Source organism: Salmo salar, chromosome ssa23, assembly GCF_905237065.1.
Source record: "Salmo salar chromosome ssa23, Ssal_v3.1, whole genome shotgun sequence".
NCBI lineage: Eukaryota > Metazoa > Chordata > Actinopteri > Salmoniformes > Salmonidae > Salmo > Salmo salar.
The window spans coordinates 3,133,568-3,154,486 of NC_059464.1; the positions used below are offsets into that span (position 1 = coordinate 3,133,568).

The 20,919-nt window shown below is 46.6% G+C and overlaps 1 protein-coding gene across 4 annotated transcripts in view; it reads right to left on the reverse strand.

Moving 5' to 3' along the window:
- The window catches only part of LOC100380384 (major vault protein), a 30,878-nt gene that overhangs the window by 5,203 nt on the left and 4,756 nt on the right, over positions 1-20,919 (reverse strand). For 2 of the 4 annotated variants that reach the window (XM_045705880.1, NM_001173669.1), the window contains 12 exon segments: positions 19,029-19,224; positions 14,887-15,010; positions 13,951-14,082; positions 13,704-13,798; positions 12,328-12,564; positions 12,011-12,136; positions 11,581-11,790; positions 7,499-7,734; positions 7,063-7,260; positions 6,775-6,919; positions 6,362-6,573; positions 5,514-5,630 (listed from right to left, as the gene is read on the reverse strand). In XM_045705880.1, coding sequence (XP_045561836.1) covers positions 5,514-5,630; positions 6,362-6,573; positions 6,775-6,919; positions 7,063-7,260; positions 7,499-7,734; positions 11,581-11,790; positions 12,011-12,136; positions 12,328-12,564; positions 13,704-13,798; positions 13,951-14,082; positions 14,887-15,010; positions 19,029-19,224 — 2,028 coding nt within the window. 4 annotated transcript variants of the gene reach the window in all.

Consider the following 20,919-nt stretch of genomic DNA (forward strand, 5'->3'; position numbering starts at 1 on the left):
TAGCCTGACTGCCATTAGGTACCGAGATAAGATCCTCAGACCCCTTGCGAGACCATATGCTGGTGCGGTTGGCCCTGGGTTCCTCCTAATGCAAGACAATGCTAGACCTCATGTGGCTGGAGTGTGTCAGCAGTTCCTGCAAGAGGAAGGCATTGATGCTATGGACTGGCCTGCCCGTTCCCCAGAGCTGAATCCAATTGAGCACATCTGGGACATCATGTCTCGCTCCATCCACCAACGCCACGTTGCACCACAGACTGTCCAGGAGTTGGCGGATGCTTTAGTCCAGGTCTGGGAGGAGATCCCTCAGGAGACCATCCGCCACCTCATCAGGAGCATGCCCAGGCGTTGTAGGGAGGTCATACAGGCACGTGGAGGCCACACACACTACTGAGCCTCATATTGACTTGTTTTAAGGACATTACATCAAAGTTGGATCAGCCTGTAGTGTGGTTTTCCACTTTAATTTTGAGTGTGACTCCAAATCCAGACCTCCATGGGTTGATAAATTGGATTTCCATTGATTATTTGTGTGTGATTTTGTTGTCAGCACATTCAACTATGTAAAGAAAAAAGTATTTAATAAGATTATTTCATTCATTCAGATCTAGGATGTGTTATTTTAGTGTTCCCTTAATTTTTTTGAGCAGTATATATACTGTATATAGATAGTGGCAGACGGCAGGAAGAGGTGAGGGGAGTGGTTATTGAAGGGAGATATCTTGCAGCCTGCTGGCTCCACCCCAGAGCCTTATATGGACTTCTTGCCCCAACGAGCGGATCATTAAGCCAGGGAGTACTGGGGGATAAAAGAGGGAGCAGCCTGCACAAAGGGGCAGAGAACGGAGAGTGGAGCATGTGGGTGTGTTACGGAGAGTGGAGCGTGTGGGCGTGTTACAGAGAGTGGAGCGTGTGGGCGTGTTACGGAGAGTGGAGCGTGTGGGTGTGTTACGGAGAGTGGAGCGTGTGGGTGTGTTACGGAGAGTGGAGCGTTTGGGTGTGTTACGGAGTATGAAGCGTGTGTTACGGAGAGTGAAGCGTGTGCGTGTGTTATGGAGAGTGAAGTGTGTGTTTTATGGAGAGGGAAGTATGCGTTATGGAGAGTGTGAGAAGAGAGATTTACACCCCCCCCCTCCCCTCCGTGTACCAAACCGGATTGCCTGAGGACCTGAGTTTTAGGAGTACCCCTGGAGAATGGAACAGACAACGAGAACAGATTGTGGACTGTGAAATAGTTGGTGAATTCCCCCCTTTCCCCCAGTGTGCAAAACTCCCCATTTGCATTCTAATTATGCTACTTGTGTGTGTTTTGTTATTGAACTTGGTGACGTGGAAACCCCACACCCTTGAGCCTGCTCCATATGGTGGAGAATGCGGGCACACCAAACCAAGCTCAATAACTAAAACAGACACGGAGCACAATGGAAGCATTGGTGAAACAGCTGGTGGAGGTGAACATAGCACAGCAGGCTATGCATTGGGAGCTGCTGGAGGAACAGCGTCAGCAGACCGCTCTCCTGAGATCTGAACTCAGCCAGCTGCCAGCCGCCCAGACCGGCATACGGCAGGCGCAGCAGTCTCTCGTTCCAAACCCAGTAGGTTTATACTGAAGTTGACAGAGGCTGACGACATCGAGGCCTACCTCCAAGCCTTGAGAGGACGGCGGCTAGGGAGAAAAGGCCCCATGAGAAATGGCGCGGCACAGAAGAGCTATCAGGATCTGACGGCTGACCAGTCGACGCATTACGAGGGGCTGAAAAAGTAAATCCTGCGCTGGTATGGTTACACCCTGATTAGCAGGGCACAAAGGTTCCATGATTGGGCGTATGATCCTACAGCGTCCACCCCGATCGTAAATGCATGATCTAATTAGCCAACTCCTGGCCAGCCCAACTACTGAACCACTGACGCCCATTGAGAAAGTGGTCATAGATCAATTTCTACGCTCTCTCCCATGTGTGTTGGTCCCCACCTCAGAATGTACGTTTTTGGCCCGATGGAATGGGCCATACGAAGTCCTTGAGGAATTGGGTGAAGTTAACTATAGGGTCAGACAGCCGGGACGTAAGCATCTGACCCAGATTTACCATGTGAATTTGCTAAAGAAATGGAACACAAGTGATGTACTCTACTCTATTTCCCCGAAGAAGGCTACCACAGAGACCAAGCCGGCGGAGGTATCACTGGGGGAGCAGCTGAACGAAGCACAGAAGCAGGAGCTGAGGGAGTTGGTCGGCCGGAACCAGGAAGTGTTCTCCAGTGAACCAGGACACACCGATCTGGTACAGCATAACATCACCGATCCCAGGAAAAAGGTGAAGTTGAGACCCTACCGCATACCGGAAGCAAGGAGAGTGGCTGTCAGGACTGAGTTAAAAACAGTGTTGAAAGCTGATATAATCGAAGAGTGAGTGGTGCAGTCCCATAGTGTTGGTGCCGAAACCAGACGGCACCATTCGCTTCTGTTATGATTTTAGAAAGGTAAATGAAATCTTGAAGTTTGACGCATACCCTGAACTGATGAATTAATAGAACGGCTAGGGACCGCCCGATTTATCAGCGCGCTCGACCTGACAAAGGGTTATTGGCATGCGCCCTTAGCTACCGAGGCACGGGAGAAAACAGCTGTTACACTACAAGAAGCTGCGCTTTGGGCTGCACGGGGCCCCGGCCAACTTCCAGAGGTTGATGGACCGGATTCTCCGTCCCCATCGTGAGTACGCGGTGGCCTACATCGACGATATTGTGATCCATGGGAGCGAGTGGGAGACACATCTAAACCAGGGGCGTGCGGTACTGCAGGCCTTACGGGAGGCGGGGCTAACAGCGAACCCAAAGAAATGTTGGCTCGGCCTGCGGGAGGCTGAGTACCTGGGGTACACGATCGGGAGGGGATGTGTCAAACCCCAAGGTGAAGAAAGTGGAGGCGTTTCGGGATGGCCCCGCCCCCTCACCAAGAAGCAGGTACACACGTTTGTGGGGTTGACGAGTTACTACCAGAGATTTATTCCCCACTTTGCCTCCTTAGCCAGCCCCCTGAGATCTGACCAGGAGCTGTCTGCCCGCCCAGATGACGTGGACAGAGGAGCCTTCCAAGACCTAAAGAGAGCACTGTGTTCTGGACCCGTGCTGGTGACCCCTGACTTCTCCAAACCACTGGTGGTACAGACCAATGTGTCCGAAACAGGGGTGGGTGCCGTCCTATCACAGCTACAAGAAGGTGAGGAACACCCAGTCGTGTACATTAGCCGGAAGCTGTTGTCACGGGAACAAAGATATTCCACTGTGGAGAAAGAATGTCTAGCGATCAAGTGGGCGCTCGAGACGCTGAAGTATTACTTATTGGGACGGCACTTCACCCTCGTAACGGACCATGCACCACTGGTTTGGATGTCACGGAATAAGGACAGTAACGCCCGGGTCACCCGCTGGTTCCTATCCTTACAGTCCTTTGCTTTCTCTGTCGTCCACATATCAGGTGCAACCCATGGAAATTCCAATGCCCTCTCCAGGAGGGATGCTCTAGGGTGGTGGTTCGAAATCCTGGTCCTGGGCACCCAAAATGGGTGCACATTTTTTGTTTTTTCCCTAGCACTACACACCGGATTCAAATCATCAAAGCCTTCATCAAAGCCTTCATTTGAATCAGCTGTGTGGTGCTAGGGCAAAAACAAAAACGTGCACCCCTTTGCGTCCCCAGGACCAGGATTGAGAACCACTGCTCTAGGGAGCTGGACCACCCCTCCCTCCCGCTCAGACGGCAGGGAGAGGTGAGGGGAGTGGTTATTGAAGGGGGATATCCTGCAGCCCGCTGGCTCCACCCCCAAGCCTTATATGGACTTCATGCCCCAACGAGGCGAGGCTGCGGATCATTAAGCCAGGGAGTACTGGGGGATAAAAGAGGGAGCGGCCCGCACAAAAGGGGCAGAGAACGGAGAGTGAAGTGTGTGTTATGCAGAGTGTGAGAAGAGAGAGCAATGTCTGTGTGATTACCCGTTGTGACCTGGACTGTAATCCATGTACCGGATTGGCTGAGGACCTGAGTTTTAGGATTACCCCTGGAGAACGGAACGGACAACGAGAACGGATTGTGGACTGTGAAATAGTTGGTGAATTTCCCCCTTTTCCCCAGTGTGCAAAACTCCCTAATAAACTCTCCATTTGCATTCTAGTTGTGCTACTTGTGCATGTTTTGTTATTGAACTTAGTGACATGGAAACCCTTGAGCCTGCTACAATATATTCTCTAAGCATTACAGGGATATGGCTCTGAATATATACAGCAACATCTCCCCCATAAGCATTTGTTTCTTATATAGATGTTATATCCTTATATTGCTATTGCTGTATCATCAAATGAATTATCTATGCGAGTCTCAGAAATGGCTAATCTGAATGTTATTGATTTCATGAACCTTATTTCTAAGGCTACATATTAATATGGGCTATTTTCAGCCCTTTCCCGGGTAGCTTATCAGAGATAAGACATAATATGGAAAAGAGCAAACAAGGCAAGAGGAAAAAAAATATACATTCAGAAGTCCATTAAGCAATTGGTGTGAGTGCTACGGGGTTGAAGCTATGAACCCATAGCCTTGGCTCTCTCATCCTTTCCAGGCTTCTGGGAGGGAGGGTGGACAATGAGCCTGTCATAACAGATGTAAGCAATGTCCCCACAGCTTCAGGATAGTCCTCGTTGAGGAAGATATACATTCCTCTCAAGTTCTTGGCTCTTTCCAGAACAGCTACCTTGTCCTTGAACCTTAGGAACTTGACCACTATCGGCCTGGGACGGTCACCTGGGCCGGTGGTGGGTTGTCCAGTCCTGTGGCCGCGCTCCACTCTAATCTTCCTGTGGTCGATCTTCAATTTCTCAGAGATCATTTCCCTCACTTTGTCCTCAGACTCCGTCCAGGTCTCATGTGGAGATTCGTCAATTCCGCCCCGAACCATGTTATTCTACCTTGATTGTCCCTCCCTTATCAGTCATTGTTATCATGGATTCACACACAGAACTGATGTCCTCTCTCAATGACTTACAGATTGCTGTCATCTTGCCGTTCTCCTGTTTCAACTCATCGAGCTGAACCTGGGTAAACGGCAAAATGTTCTTCAGGTACTGGACCTCCGGTCAGGTTGTCCATTCTTTTATTAGTTGAATCCACCAATATTTGGACAAAACACATTAAGCTGGGGGAGGGAAAATCTGATCCTAGATCTGTACCTAGGGAAAACTTCACCACAGATATAACCTCCGCATTCACACAACTCACAATAGCATAGCTACATTGTTAGGATCTCTGATCTAAATGTTACTCGGTACAGCTTCGCATTCACACTACTAAGAACAGCATAATGCTAACGCTAGCCATGCCAATTCTAGCTCCTTGCCATAACTTTTTTCCATTGGCAAAGCTAATGTGTTAGCGTTATGCTAGTGATAGCCCTGCCATTATATTTCCCAAAAGCGATGCTAACGTGCATTAGTTTTAACAGCACAGCATCAGTGGTCACCTGAGGGCCTCCAGCTCCAACAGCTCTTTCCTGGTCCTCTCTGCCTCCGCCTGGTCTGTGATCCTCTGCCTCTCCAGACGACCACGCGCCTCCTGCTCGAGACGCTCTGCCTCATGGCTGCAGGGAGGGAAGGGAGAGAGAAATACAAAGAGAGGGAGAAGAAGAGAGAGGAACGGGGGAGAGAAGGTAACGCTTACCAAACAGGCAAAAACAACCCTGTGTGTGTCTGTCTGGTGGCAGATAGCCTAGTAATTGAGAGTGTTGGGCCAGTAACTGAAAGGTTGCAAGTTCGAATCCCCGAGCCGAACTAGGTGAAAAATCTGTCAATGTGCCCTTGGGCAAGGCACTTAGCCCTAATTGCTCCTGTAAGTGTGCATATATATATATATATGAATGGACAAAGCTATCGATCACGTGACACCATTCATTCCTATGTGAAGACTCAATAGCGCATTGAAGCCAAATTAAGTCTTAAAATGGTGTCTCACGTGCAGCTTGAGTTACTCCAGGAAGTGAGTTGCAGGATAGCTCAGTGCTGCCCAATCTCATTAAATAACTCAAATTGAAGGCAGACAGTGGTACTGCAGGCTGCCATTAGCAAATAAATTATTATTTTAACTTCTTCTGTAATGAGATTTATATCTGTGGTATTAGAAGCAATTATTGGTACCATGTTTGTCTTCAAATGATTAAAAACAAATTCACAAAGATTGACATTTTTCCATTCACTAGAATGGGGGATCCTGTTTTATGCTTTGGCCTGCAGTACCACAGTTGACCTTGAACATCGATGGCTTCAGAGGTGGCATTCGTTCTCCCCTGGTGTGCGTGCGTGTCATGTGTCCTACCGTGCGGCAGCCTCCTGGGAGTTGGTGGTGATCTCGATGGCCAGCTGGACACTCTTCTGCAGGGCGTCTCTGGTCCTCTGGTCTACCGGCTCCACTGACTGGATGTCCACACTGCTGATGACCAGACTGTTCTGGTGGAAGCGCAGGCTGGGACGCACAGTCAGCTTGTCATCAAAGCCAAACACAGAGGAGCAGATGATCCGGTTGGAGTTCTGTAGAGTTGAGGGGGTTAAAGAAGACGTTAAAGCATGGTGTGTTATTCTTGTCTTTGAATCAATTGGCATCTGTTTTCCTAAGCGGTGTATAGGCCTACCTAACTACGATAGCTAAGGGCTGGAGGCCATGTAGAATTTAAAAAAGTGTATTAAAAAGCCAGAAAAGCGCAGATTTAGATGATTGAAGTGTGGACGGACCTTGTGAAAGTCGTCAAACTGCACTGAGGCGACGGCTCCTCTGACGCGGGAGGCGATGGCTTTACAGGCATCCCCCACAAAGTCAGGCACCGAGAACAGAGCCGCAGCCTGGGACGGGTCCGCAGGAGACTTCAGGTCAAAGTGCCTGAGAGAGAAAGAGAGAGCGAGAGAGAGGGGAGGTAGAGATATTAAATACATCAGCTGGCCTACAGACTAGACTAAGGACACCAAATCGCAGAGGATCCTCAAACACACACGTCGTCGTCGTCCCCCACCCACAAACCCTACCAGTTGTAGCTGAGCTGCAGCTGCAGGCGTGCGTGGTCGGCCGTCTCTATGGTGATGATGTCAGTGAAGAAGTCCGGCCCCAGCAGCAGACACACGGCCTTGATGACGTTGGCCCTCTTGGGCTTGTCCCCTGACAGGGACAGCACGGTGAACTGCTCATCAGGACCCAACATTACCATCTCTGGCCCAAACACCACCCTGAGAGAGGGGAGGGAGAAAAGGAGGGAGGGAGGACAAGACAGGAGAGGGGGGTGGGAAGAGAGAGGGAGGGCGAAAGGGAAAAGTTAACACTAGGGGCCCAATGTTGCTCTGGTCAAAAGTAGTGCACTATATAGGGAATAGGGTGCCATTTGGAATGCAGCCCTGTGCTAGTATATGGGTTGTTTCTGGACAGGGCCAGTGCCTCCACATTCGTCTGTCTGTCAGCCATGTTTACCTGGCCTTCTTCTCCCTGTAGTCGTAGACCTGCACGGCAGCGTTGTGGGGAACCCTGTAGGACACCACCTTGGTCTTGTCCCGGTCCTTCACCTCCACTTCCTTGCTGCGGTCCGAGCGGTCAGCCAGGGGGTCCTTTGTGGAGGCCAGGAGGGTCTCAACATTCTGAGGCAGATTCTTCGCCCACAGCTCCTCGTCCTGCGTCAGCATGTAGGTGTGGCCAATCACAGCACGGACCTAGAGCCAGGCAGCCAATGGGGGAGAGGGATGGTGAGAGGTGGGTGGGGATTTAAGGCTGATAAATAACAGGTGACTGGATTCCCTGGATCATTCGAATCAGGTGTTTTAGTGTACGTCCCAAATGGCCCCCCTACAGTACACGGTGCACTAGTTTTGACCAGAGTCCTGTGGGCCCTGGTCAATAGTGCACTATATCATAGGCACCTGAGCAATGGAGCAGGTGCAATCCCGCTTTGTTTTTTACCATAAAAGTATCAATTGGGAATGTCATTTTCAATGACTAGTAATGTTTTGAGCTAGTCTATATTAAAATACATATGTCGATGTTATATAATAATTAAAGCTGCAATATGTAACTTTTTGGGCGACCCGACCAAATTCACATAGAAGTGAGAGTTACAGATAGACTTGCTTTCATTGAGAATGACAGCTCTGAGAAGAAGTAGATCTGTTCCATGTGCACTACTTCTACGCTATATTTCAGTGGTTTAGATGGTACAATAATGCTTATTTTGTCACAAACAAAAATTAGGCAAACTATTAGAATTTTAGCAACCAGGAAACGGTGGAGCGATTTCTACATATTGCATTTTGCACACCCTCCCCCGTCGCCTCAAGATGAATGTTTAGCCCACTGGAAAGTTTTTTGCTTCCCTCCCGCATGCCACTGTGTTGGTTCAGTGCAGTTAGAAAGCACTAGTTGCACCACTGGCGTTTCAAATGAATAAATGCATTGTGGCGTACAGCAGGTCAGCCACCAGGGGGAGACTCGTCGAGGCCTGGTAACAGATGGAGTATACATCACGAGGCGATGGCTCCATCTGCTGGATGTGCCAGGTCTCGAAGGGTGATCCGGCCAGGACTAATTGGGGCTGATTGGGAGTAATCAAGGGCTGCCTGCTCACCAGCTGTGCAAGGCCAATAAAGCTGCCAGAAGGGCAGCACACAGGGAGAGAGTGGGGAAGAAAGGACTCCTGTATAGTTGGGGACGGTTATAGAGGTAACAGGAGTTACAGTTTTGCAGTTTTGACCCCGACAGGATACAGCAAGACCTGGAGCCCAGAAGATGGTATCCCGGAGAGGGTCTCATGGGGAGACCTATCGTTTTCTTTTTGATTTATTATTTAAATAAACACCCTCGAAACCGAGCTAATAATACACTGTCCGTGTCTGATCTGTGTAAACGTCTTGACCAAACCCCCTGGTCAGCCACAGTATCCATTTTGTTGTGCCACTACATTTGTATCATTGTTTCATGTCCGATGCACTCAGGGTGTTTGTTGTTACATATCTTTTGAGAGGTGTGCACCATTTCACTTTGCCTGTACGAACCATGGTGAGCACGGGCATGTCTGATTTAGGCTTTGCTGGACATCTGGCTTTCTCACCCAATCGGTTTTGAGAAGGAGAGAGGATGCAATTGAGATTCTCCCACTGACTACGTAGCCTTCCATCAGCCTAGAAAATATTTCACCTTCGCAGAAAACTGCATGTCCGGTGGCTCGCAATGAGTAGTTCACAAGAAGATTCTGAGAAATAATCAGTAGGCCTAATATTACATGACTAAATCTGTGAAATAATTTCTCCCCAAGCTGTTTAGAGGCATTTAACACCATTCTGCATTTGCATCATAGTTTTCCAACATTAAAAATCAGTTAAAATGTTCTCATTCGGTTACAAAAGTAACAGTCCTGACTGAGCCCCATATGCAAGCGGACCGTAGCCGCTTTGCGGTTATAACCCGGAAGCCAGTGCGGCTGGCTTCCGGGTTAAGCAGGTGAGTGTTAAGAAGCGCAGCTTGGCGGGTCATGTTTCAGAGTACTTATGACTCGACCTTCGCCTCCCAAGCCCGTTGGGGAGTTGGAGCGATGAGACAAGGTCGAAATTGGGGAGAAAGGGGGTAAAATACAACAACAAAACCCAAAATATATAAAAACACTTCACTGGAACTAAGGGACCTACCCCGAACCATAAAAAACAGTCCCAGACCATTATTCCTCCTCCACCAAACTTTACAGTTGGCACTATGCATTGGGGCAGGTAATATGCATGTTTCTCCTTATAAATCAGACCGGTCGTAAAACTGTGTGTGAACAAGCATTAAAACTCTGCCTGGAAAACACCCTCCATTCAACCTTTTGATGTTGAAAATAACACCTGTTATTTTCTGTATACATTGGAACTATTGGAATTAAGCCACAGCAGTTTCTAAAAGAGCAATGGCAATTTTGATCACATTTCTGCAGGTGTGAGCAGAATGTTTTGATATTTTGCAGAGACTTTTTCAAACTAAACATGCATGCTGTCTATAGCGATTGCCTGTCCGTGCATTCAGCAAGATTGATAGTATATTCGAAACAACTTAAGTAGGCTAAATGCAAAAGAAGAATTGTTCAATATTTCATTTATCAATAAATTATGTTTCTAGGTCCTGCCATGGTATAGGCTCTGAGATTAATAGGCAATGATGCTGTGCTCCAATCGCACAGCAATAGCCTATCCGTAGGCCTCCTGTCAAATATTTTACATAAGTTACCGGTATATTTACTGTGTTGGCAGAATGTTTTAATCTTTTGCAGTAATTTATTTCGGTTGGCATTTATTGAGATGGCTCATGTAATGGAAGCAGCTCTGCAGAATGGTCAATAGTTGGCAAAGCCACAAAGTCATGAAATCTGATTTTAAACCTAACTCTAACCTTAACCACACTGCTAACCCCAATACCTTAAATTAAGACTAAAAAGCACATTTTTGTTCTATTTGAATGATATAGTCAATTTTGACTATGCAGCTGACCCATCTAGCTAAACCACTCAGTTCTGCTTCCAGGGCCAGACTCATTACAAAAATGTCACCCTGCGTAATTCATGCTGTATCTGGCAAAGGACTGTGTCAAAATGGTTGCGGACCTGTCAGCAGAACGTTTGAATTCAACAATGTTTTGCGTCGACTTTTCCCCAACCTAAACATGGGCTGCCCACGAATTCTGAAACATTGCCTATGGCTGGCTACAAAATTAAAAACATTTAAAAAGCAATTACAGAAGCGTACAGTAGGCCTACTTCAATGCAAAAGATAAACAGTTTACCTGTTCAATTTGACTGTATATTATAAACTGCAGTGCCTATGGGATTGCAAAACTTGATAAAGCCAATTATCTATTTACTAGGTCCAATTAAGTGAGCGATGCACATGGTAATGTGTTGTATGGCTACTTCAGGAATATGAACTTCATCACAAGCCAGAAAAGGTGAGGAATTTATTTTGCAATGGTTATGAAAATAAAATAAATAGGAAGATTCCTATGTCTTAATTATTTTAGATTAAAAACATGTTTAAAAGATTTTTGCTCTTCTCACTAACAGCAAATGGCTGAATTCTTGTTTATGCCTTTCCTGCTTTTAAATGTTCATAATTTCCCCCATTTTCACTAAATAGCCTACTTACTTGCCAGCTTTCAATACAATATTTCAACCACTAGCAGATGTGCATACACATGGTCTAAAGTTTGCAGAGAGGTGAGCACATTCTCACATCAAAATTGTTTTAATATAAATGCCAACTTGTGTGAAAACTGGAGCACCCACATGTCGGGGTGTATTTTGTACATAAGCACAGTTTATAAATGGAGGCCCCTGGTCCCCAAGACGTGGAGAGATACTGTCCACTAGGAGGAATGTGAGCGCCTATTACCATCTAGTTAAACCGTGAGCTACGGCTCTTAAGATGGTGGGTTCAATCCCAATGCTAGGCACTTGTTTACATTTTTTCTGTTTTAACAGCCCATCTCAAACCTTAAACAGTTGGAATGAATGCCAAACATTTAGCTGGGTAAAAACTCACCTTTCCTGTCTTGATGTCTCGGACATAGATCCCTTCATTCTCGTCCAATGGGATGGCCTGTCGCCGTAGCATCACCTCCACGGCAGCCGGGGGGACGTACTCGATTGGTCCACGTAGCATCCAGCGGTCACCGGGGCGACGTTGGACTCCACCCCTCCGGGAGAGCTTGGCCCTCTCCTCCTCCTCCTCCTCTTCCTCTTCCTCCTCCTGCTGGCAGAGAGGAGAGGAGGAGGGAGAGAGTGAAGGGGAGAGAGAAGGAGAGTGGGGGAAAATGAGAGAGAGAAAGAGAGTGTACATTGAATGGATTGTGTACCGGCCAAACCAGTCAGTCCTGTTAAGGATCGTTGTTGTATTTGACTGAGGTGCATTCGTTTCCCCTCCCATCTGCATTTAAATTCTTCCACCATTCCCTCTCCCCCTCTTTCCTCACCTCCTGTGTATCTTTGAAGGCCTCTACGGCCCTCAGCACCAGGCCCTCCTCCTCAGAGAGAATATAAACGTCCTGGATGCCCTCCTCTAAGTGCTCCCCTGGCTGCAGGAAGAACGAACGCTCACCCTGGGAGGAGGAGAGAGAGCAGTGTTAAATTAAAGCTAATTGGGGAAGTGACTAAAAGCTACAAAAGGCAAATTAATAAACAAACAAAGTCACTGAACTTCCTCACCAGTGTGTAAAACAGCAATGAGTGACTAAACAAACATTTTACCAAACAAAGGAGTGAAAGACAGCGCTCTCTTTCACAGTCTCACCTTGCACACCCTCTTCTGACCCAGCTGTGGTTTACCGTCTGGTCCCACCGGGTCCAGGATCACACAGTACTGACGGCTGCTCAGCGTGGTCACGTTGACCACTCCCACCACTTCCTCGGCAACAGACGGGATGTGTGCCTCCCGCTCCGCCATGGTAACAAGCCACTCTTCCCCAGTGCGCCGGTCCCGCCCCCCGGCGTCACGGAATGGCCGTAGTGCTCGCACGTGCAGTGCTTTCTGAGAGTGAAAAAAAACATGAATTTGTTTAGGGAGGTCCTAAGAAGCATCATAAGACTAATAACATGTATTTTCTAAAGAATAGAAGAGCATATGGAGTTTAATTAGGCCTATGTTACGGGTCAGTGCAGCCCTGGCTGCGCCATTCAAATGAAATCAATAGTTTGTTATTTTGTTTATTAAAACAGACAAGACACACCTATCCGATCACAGTCAGACATATTTTATAGTAAGAATATAATGGAATATTACAGAATAAAATACAAATAATATTTTTCCCACGGGGATGTGTGGAACCGCTATCAAATAAAAATAAAAGTTATATTTTGAAACATGCATTCTTTTTTAATCCACGTTTCATCCCTTTCCTACCCTCACTCCACCTCGTTAGGTGCAGGATCTTATCTTCATCATGATACCGATAGAAAATAACATCCAATCCTATTTTCAAAAACATGTGAGTCTCATATTCATATTTCACAACCTCCGAGGGTTTTTGGAGTTGCTAATACGCAAGCAAAATAATAGGTCTACTCTTGATTTAGGCCACATTGCACCAAAAAAAAAAAATGGATCAGCGAATATATGAGATATACCACCTCCACTTGTTTGCCCAGCCAGAAACCAATTAAACAAATAGCCTATACAGATGGAAATTCAGTGAAACAAAATCACATTAATTGATTGATTATCAGTCAGTCAAATAACAGGCTTTTGGTCAGGAATAGGCATAGGCTACTAAGCAACTGCGAGTGAAGAGCAAAATAATCCAATAGTTAAACTATTGGAGACCGCCAATCAAGAGGATTGAGGGGGAGAACAAGAGATGGTGAATGAATAAAAAAAATAAAGGGCGGGAGAGAGGAGGGAAAAGTAAAGAGAGGGGGAAAGAGGAGGGAGAGGGAATAAATGGTGAAGAGAGAGGCGAGAGAAGGAAGGTGAGTGATAGGTCAAAGAGAGGGAGAGAAAGGAGGGAGGGGGAGTAAATGGTGAAGAGAGGAGGAATGAGGAGTGATTGGTAAAGAGGGAGAGTGATAGATAAAGTGAGGGAGCGAGGAGGGGGGGTTATAAGTAAAGCAAGGGATGGAGAGAAGGGGAGTGCTAGATAAAGTGAGGGCGAGAGAGGAGGGCGGTGTTACCTTGTCAGTGAGGATGAAAGCGTTGACGATGTCAAGGACCTCCTCATGAGCTCCTGGTAGATACGCCCCCACCTTTATCACCTGCCACTCCTCACCTGGACAAACACACACAGGGAATCACTCAGCTAGGTAGGTGTGTGTGTGTGTGTGTGCAAATCTGTGTATGATAGTGATACAACATCTGCTGCTTTTGTGTACATACATTATATGCACAATAAAAATATAAAATACAGTATATGTGTCTCACCAGTGACCCTGCGGACTCCGCTCCTGTCCACTCCCTCCTTGCGTGCTCGGAGGCGGATGGCCTGGTTCTCTTTGATCACCGTGGCCTTGATGGTCTCCAGCACTGCCACCTCCTTCCTGGGGATGTACGTCCCTATGGGGGGGGGGGGGGCAGAGGTTAGGGGTCGGGGGTTAGAGAAGCATTATTAGGCAATCAGGCTGTGTTTGGAAATCGGGTACTACATACTGTTTGGAATGTCAAATAAAATAGTCTTTGTCACGTGCCGAATACAACAGGTGAAATGCCCTTAACCAACAATGCAGTTAAGAAAAAAATAACTAAAAAAAAAAGAATAAGAAATAAAAGTAACAAATAATTCAAGAGCAGCAGAATATACAGAGGGCACCGGTACAGAGTCAATGTGCAGGGGCACCGGTTAGTCGAGGTAATATGTACATGTAGGTAGCGTTATTAATGTGACTATGCATAGATAATAACAGAGTAGCACCAGCAATGCAAATAGTCTGGGTAGCTATTTGATTAGATGTGCAGGAGTCTTATGGCTTGGGGGTAAAAGCTGTTTAGAAGCTTCTTGGACCTAGACTTGGCGCGCAGGTACCACTTGCCATGAGGTAGCAGAGAGAACAGTATATGACTAGGGTGGAATGTACTATGTTTTTTGCATACTACTTTTTTCTACTACTTGTTATTTTTTATTGATATTTGTACTGCATTGTTGAGGGAGCTTGCAAGAAAGTATTTCACTGCACCTTTTATACCTGCTGTAAACTGTGTACGTGATGAATCAAATTAGAAACAAATTGAAAGAGCACTAGTTATCTTGTTAAAACAATGCTCAGATTTGGTAAAAAAATATACACATTCATCAATATGACCCCTGTAAGGACCGAAGGAAATTGTAATGGATGTGTTAGGAGTTGTACCCAGAGAACTCACCTGGCCCTTCGAACAGCCACTCATCTCCAGCCACCCTCTTCTCTCCTCCCACCTCCTCAAAGTCCAGCAGAGCCTGAAGGCGCAGGGCGGTGTCTGGGTAGACGATCTGCAGCGCTGTCACGTGCTGGGAGGGGAGAGCACGCAATATATATATATATATATACACACACACACACACACACACAGTTGAAGTCAGAAGTTTTCATACACTTAGGTTGAAGTCATTAAAACTCGTTTTTCAACCACTCCACAAATTTCTTGTTAACAAACTATAGTTTTGGCAAGTCGGTTAGGACATCTACTTTGTGCATGACACAAGTCATTTTTCCAACAATTGTTTACAGACAGATTATTTCGCTTATAATTCACTGTATCACAATTCCAGTGGGTCAGAAGTTTACATACACTCAATTGGCTGTGCCTTTAAACAGCTTGGAAAAATCCAGAAAATTATGTCATGGCTTTAGAAGCTTTTGATACGCTAATTGACATCATTTGAGTCAATTGGAGGTGTACCTGTGGATGTATTTCAAGGCCTACAAACTCAGTGCCTCTTTGCTTGACATCATGGGAAATTCAAAAGAAATCAGCCAAGACCTCAGAAAAAAAAGTTGTAGACCTTCACAAGTCTGGTTCATCCTTGGGAGCAATTTCCAAACGCCTGAAGGAACCACGCTCATCTGTACAAACAATAGTATGCAAGTATAAACACCATGGGACCATGCAGCCGTCATACCGTTCAGGAAGGAGACATGTTCTGTCTCCTAGAGATTAATGTACTTTGGTGCGAAAAGTGCAAATCAATTCCAGAACAACAGCAAAGGACCTTGTGAAGATGCTGGAGGAAACAGGTACAAAAGTATCTATATCCACAGTAAAACGAGTCCTATATCGACATAACCTGAAAGGCCGCTCAGCAAGGAAGAACTGCTCCAAAACCGCAACAATAAAGCAAGACTACGGTTTGCAACTGCACATGGGGACAAAGATGGTACTTTTTGGAGAAATGACCTCTGTTCTGACGAAACAAAAATAGAACTGTTTGGCCATAATGACCATCGTTATATTTGGAGGAAAAGGGGGAGGCTTGCAAGCCAAAGAACACCATCCCAACCGTGAAGCACGGGAGTGGCAGCATCATGTTGTGAGGGTGCTTTGCTGCAGGAGGGACTGGTGCACTTCACAAAATAGATGGCCGCATGAGGAACAAAAATGATGTGGATATATTGAAGCAACATCAAGACATCAGTCAGGAAGTTAAAGGTTGGTCTTCCATATGAACAATGACCCCAAGCATACTTACAAAGTTGTGGCAAAATGGCTTAAGGACAACAAAGTCAAGGTATTGGAGTGGCCATCACAAAGCCCTGACCTCAATCCTATAGAACATTTGTGAGCAGAACTGAAAAAGCGTGTGTTAGCAAGGAGGCCTACAAACCTGACTCAGTTACACCAGCTCTGTCAGGAGGAATGGGCCAAAATTCACCCAACTTATTGTGGGAAGCTTGTGGAAGGCTACCCGAGATGTTTGACCCAAGTTAAACAATTTAAAGGAAATGCAACCAAATACTAATTGAGCGTATGTAAACTTCTGACCCACTGGGAATGTGATGAAAGCTGAAATAAATCATTCTCTACTATTATTCTGACATTTCACATTCTTAAAAGAAAGTGGTGATCCTAACTGACCTAAGACAGGGAATTTTTACTAGGATTAAATGTCAGGAATTGTGAAAAACTGAGTTTAAATGTATTCGGCTAAGGTGTATGTAAACTTCCGACTTCAACTGTATATATACTGCTCAAAAAAATAAAGGGAACACTTAAACAACACATCCTAGATCTGAATGAAAGAAATTATCTTATTAAATACTTTTTTCTTTACATAGTTGAATGTGCTGACAACAAAAATCACACAAAAATAATCAATGGAAATCCAATTTATCAACCCATGGAGGTCTGGATTTGGAGTCACACTGAAAATTAAAGTGGAAAACCACACTACAGGCTGATCCAACTTTGATGTAATGTCCTTAAAACAAGTCAAAATGAGGCTCAGTAGTGTGTGTGTGTGGCCTCCACGTGCCTGTATGACCTCCCTACAACGCCTGGGCATGCTCCTGATGAGGTGGCGGATGGTCTCGTGAGGGATCTCCTCCCAGACCTGTGCTAAAGCATCCGCCAACTCCTGGACAGTCTGTGGTGCAACGTGGCGTTGGTGGATGGAGCGAGACATGATGTCCCAGATGTGCTCAATTGGATTCAGGTCTGGGGAATGGGCGGGCCAGTCCATAGCATCAATGCCTTCCTCTTGCAGGAACTGCTGACACACTCCAGCCACATGAGGTCCAGCATTGTCTTGCATTAGGAGGAACCCAGGGCCAACCGCACCAGCATATGGTCTCACAAGGGGTCTGAGGATCTCATCTCGGTACCTAATGGCAGTCAGGCTACCTCTGGCGAGCACATGGAGGGCTGTGCGGCCCCCCAAATAAATGCCACCCCACACCATGACTGACCCACCGCCAAACCGGTCATGCTGGAGGATGTTGCAGGCAGCAGAACGTTCTGCACGGCGTCTCCAGACTCTGTCACGTCTGTCACTTGCTCAGTGTGAACATGCTTTCATCTGTGAAGAGCACAGGGCGCCAGTGGCGAATTTGCCAATCTTGGTGTTCTCTGGCAAATGCCAAACGTCCTGCACGGTGTTGGGCTGTAAGCACAACCCCCACCTGTGGACGTCGGGCCCTCATACCACCCTCATGGAGTCTGTTTCTGACCGTTTGAGCAGACACATGCACATTTGTGGCCTGCTGGAGGTCATTTTGCAGGGCTCTGGCAGTGCTTCTCCTGCTCCTCCTTCCACAAAGGCGGAGGTAGCGGTCCTGCTGCTGGGTTGTTGCCCTCCTACGGCCTCCTCCACGTCTCCTGATGTACTGGCCTGTCTCCTGGTAGCGCCTCCATGCTCTGAACACTACGCTGACAGACACAGCAAACCTTCTTGCCACAGCTCGCATTGATGTGCCATCCTGGATGAGCTGCACTACCTGAGCCACTTGTGTGGGTTGTAGACTCCGTCTCATGCTACCACTAGAGTGAAAGCACCGCCAGCATTCAAAAGTGACCAAAACATCAGCCAGGAAGCATAGGAACTGAGAAGTGGTCTGTGGTCCCCACCTGCAGAACCACTCCTTTATTGGGGGTGTCTTGCTAATTGCCTATAATTTCCACCTGTTGTCTATTCCATTTGCACAACAGCATGTGAAATTTATTGTCAATCAGTTGTGGCAAAGAAGGGGGTCGAGTGATAAATGGCAGATATGTGAGGGCAGAACTAATAAACGGGCTCTGCCTGATCACTAAAATGGCCACCCCGATCAGAACTACAGATCACAAAATGGCGACCGCCAAAACTACAATTCCCAGAAGCAAGGGGAACCCTCAGAAGGTGGAGCCGACCCACAGATAAAAGGTCAAGAAAAACCAGGAAGAGAGCGGGAAGGATCTATGAACCATAGAGACAATCTACATTGGCTGGATTTACCGTGTACGAGCTGGACTGTTTTGGACTTACCTGTTGGCGTTTAGACCTGGACCTACCCGAGAACCAGATTTGTGTACCGAACCCTGCTATCCTTGACCTTACCTGCGGCCTGGGTGGACCAGGACAGCGAAACAAACACACAGGTACTGTCATGTTCGAAAGAACTTTCATTCTGGGCTGACTTTGGTGACAGTTTCCCACTTAATTTGTGACAAACGCTCCTAACTTTGAAGAGGTTTGCCACACAGTGTTGCTTCCTAAGTGGACAGTTTGATTTCACAGAAGTGTGATTGACTTGGAGTTACATTGTGTTGTTTAAGTGTTCCCTTTATTTTTTTGAGCAGTGTATAAAAAAAAGAGATTAACACCCATGTAAAAAGAATTGCTTCAACTCTCCAAACTTATAATGCCTAGGCTTTAACTCCGCAGACTAACACAATTGTAGCATGCAGGAGAACCAGGTTAGCACCCAGGTCCCAGACAGTTATATTATCTTGTGTGCTGAGCAATCTCTGCACTGAGACCTGAAGACTTGCATCAGCTCCCTGCACTACTAACACCTAGGCTTTAGCGCTGACATCTAACAAACAGACCGTACCTGCTGGATGTCCTCTCCAGGGTAGAGGGGGAAGGGGTCCTGGGTGAGTCGGATCTCCAGGTCGGCATGGCGAAGCTTGGCCTGTCCTGATTGGTCAAAGAGCACCTGTCCTTGGTCGTCGCGAGCAACGGGGTTGAGAACCACGCAGTAGTGGCGAGGAGGGACCATGGTCATTCGCACGGGGGAGAACAGCACTCTGAGGAGGGCACAATACAATCACCTACTGACTGAAATACAAGTCTACACAGATACAGTGAGGGAAAAAAGTATTTGATCCCGTGCTGATTTTGTACGTTTGCCCATTGACAAAGAAATGATCAGTCTATAATTGTAATGGTAGGTTTATTTGAACAGTGAGAGACAGAATAACAACAAAAAAATCCTGAAAAACGCATGTCAAAAATGTTATAAATTGACTTGCATTTTAATGAGGGAAATAAGTTATTTGACCCCTCTGCAAAACATGACTTGGTGGCAAAACCCTTGTTGGCAATCACAGAGGTCAGACGTTTCTTGTAGTTGGCCACCTGGTTTGCATACACCTCAGGAGGGATTTTGTCCCACTCCTCTTTGCAGATCTTCTCCAAGTCATTAAGGTTTCGAGGCTGACGTTTGGCAACTCAAACCTTGAGCTCCCTCCACAGATTTTCTATGGGCTTAAGGTCTGGAGACTGGCTAGGCCACTCCAGGACCTTAATGTGCTTCTTCTTGAGCCACTCCTTTGTTGCCTTGGCCGTGTGTTTTGGGTTATTGTCATGCTGGAATACCCATCCACAACCCATTTTCAATGCCCTGGCTGAGGGAAGGAGGTTCTCACCCAAGATTTGACAGTACTTGGCCCCGTCCATCGTCCCTTTGATGCGGTGAAGTTGTCCTGTCCCCTTAGCAGAAAAACACCCCCAAAGCATAATGTTTCTACTCCATGTTTGACGGTGGAGATGGTGTTCTTGGTCATAGGCAGCATTCCTCCTCCTCCAAACACAGCGAGTTGAGTTGATGCCAAAGAGCTCCATTTTGGTCTCATCTGACCCCAACACTTTCACCCAGTTGTCCTCTGAATCATTCAGATGTTCATTGGCAAACTTCAGACGGGCATGTATATGTGCTTTCTTTAGCAGGGGGACCTTGCGGGCGCTGCAGGTTTTCAGTCCTTCACGGCGTAGTGTGTTACCAATTGTTTTCTTGGTGACTATGGTCCCAGCTGCCTTGATCATTGACAAGATCCTCCCGTGTAGTTCTGGGCTGGTTCCTCACCGTTCTCATGATCACTGCAACTCCACGAGGTGAGATCTTGCATGGAGCCCCACGCAGAGGGAGATTGACAGTTCTTTTGTGTTTCTTCCATTTGCGAATAATCGCACCAACTGTCACCTTCTCACCAAGCTGCTTGGCGATGGTCTTGTAGCCCATTCCAGCCTTGTGTAGGTCTACAGTCTTGTCCCTGACATCCTTGGAGAGCTCTTTGGTCTTGGCCATGGTGGAGAGTTTGGAATCTGATTGATTGATTGCTTCTGTGGACAGGTGTCTTTTATACAGGTAACAAACAGATTAGGAGCACTCCCTTTAAGAGTGTGCTCCTAGTCTCAGCTTGTTACCTGTATAAAAGACACCTGGGAGCCAGAAATCTTTATGATTGAGAGGGGGTCAAATACTTATTTCCCTCATTAAAATGCAAATCAATTTATAAAAAATGTTGACATGCGTTTTTCTGGATTTTTTTGTGGTTATTCTGTCTCTCACTGTTGAAATAAACCTACCATTAAAATTATAGACTGATCATTTCTTTGTCAGTGGGCAAATGTACAAAATCAGCAGGGGATCAAATACTTTTCCCCCCTCACTGTACATACTGAGTGTAAACGTGTTTGTACATGGCATATGTTGACTAACC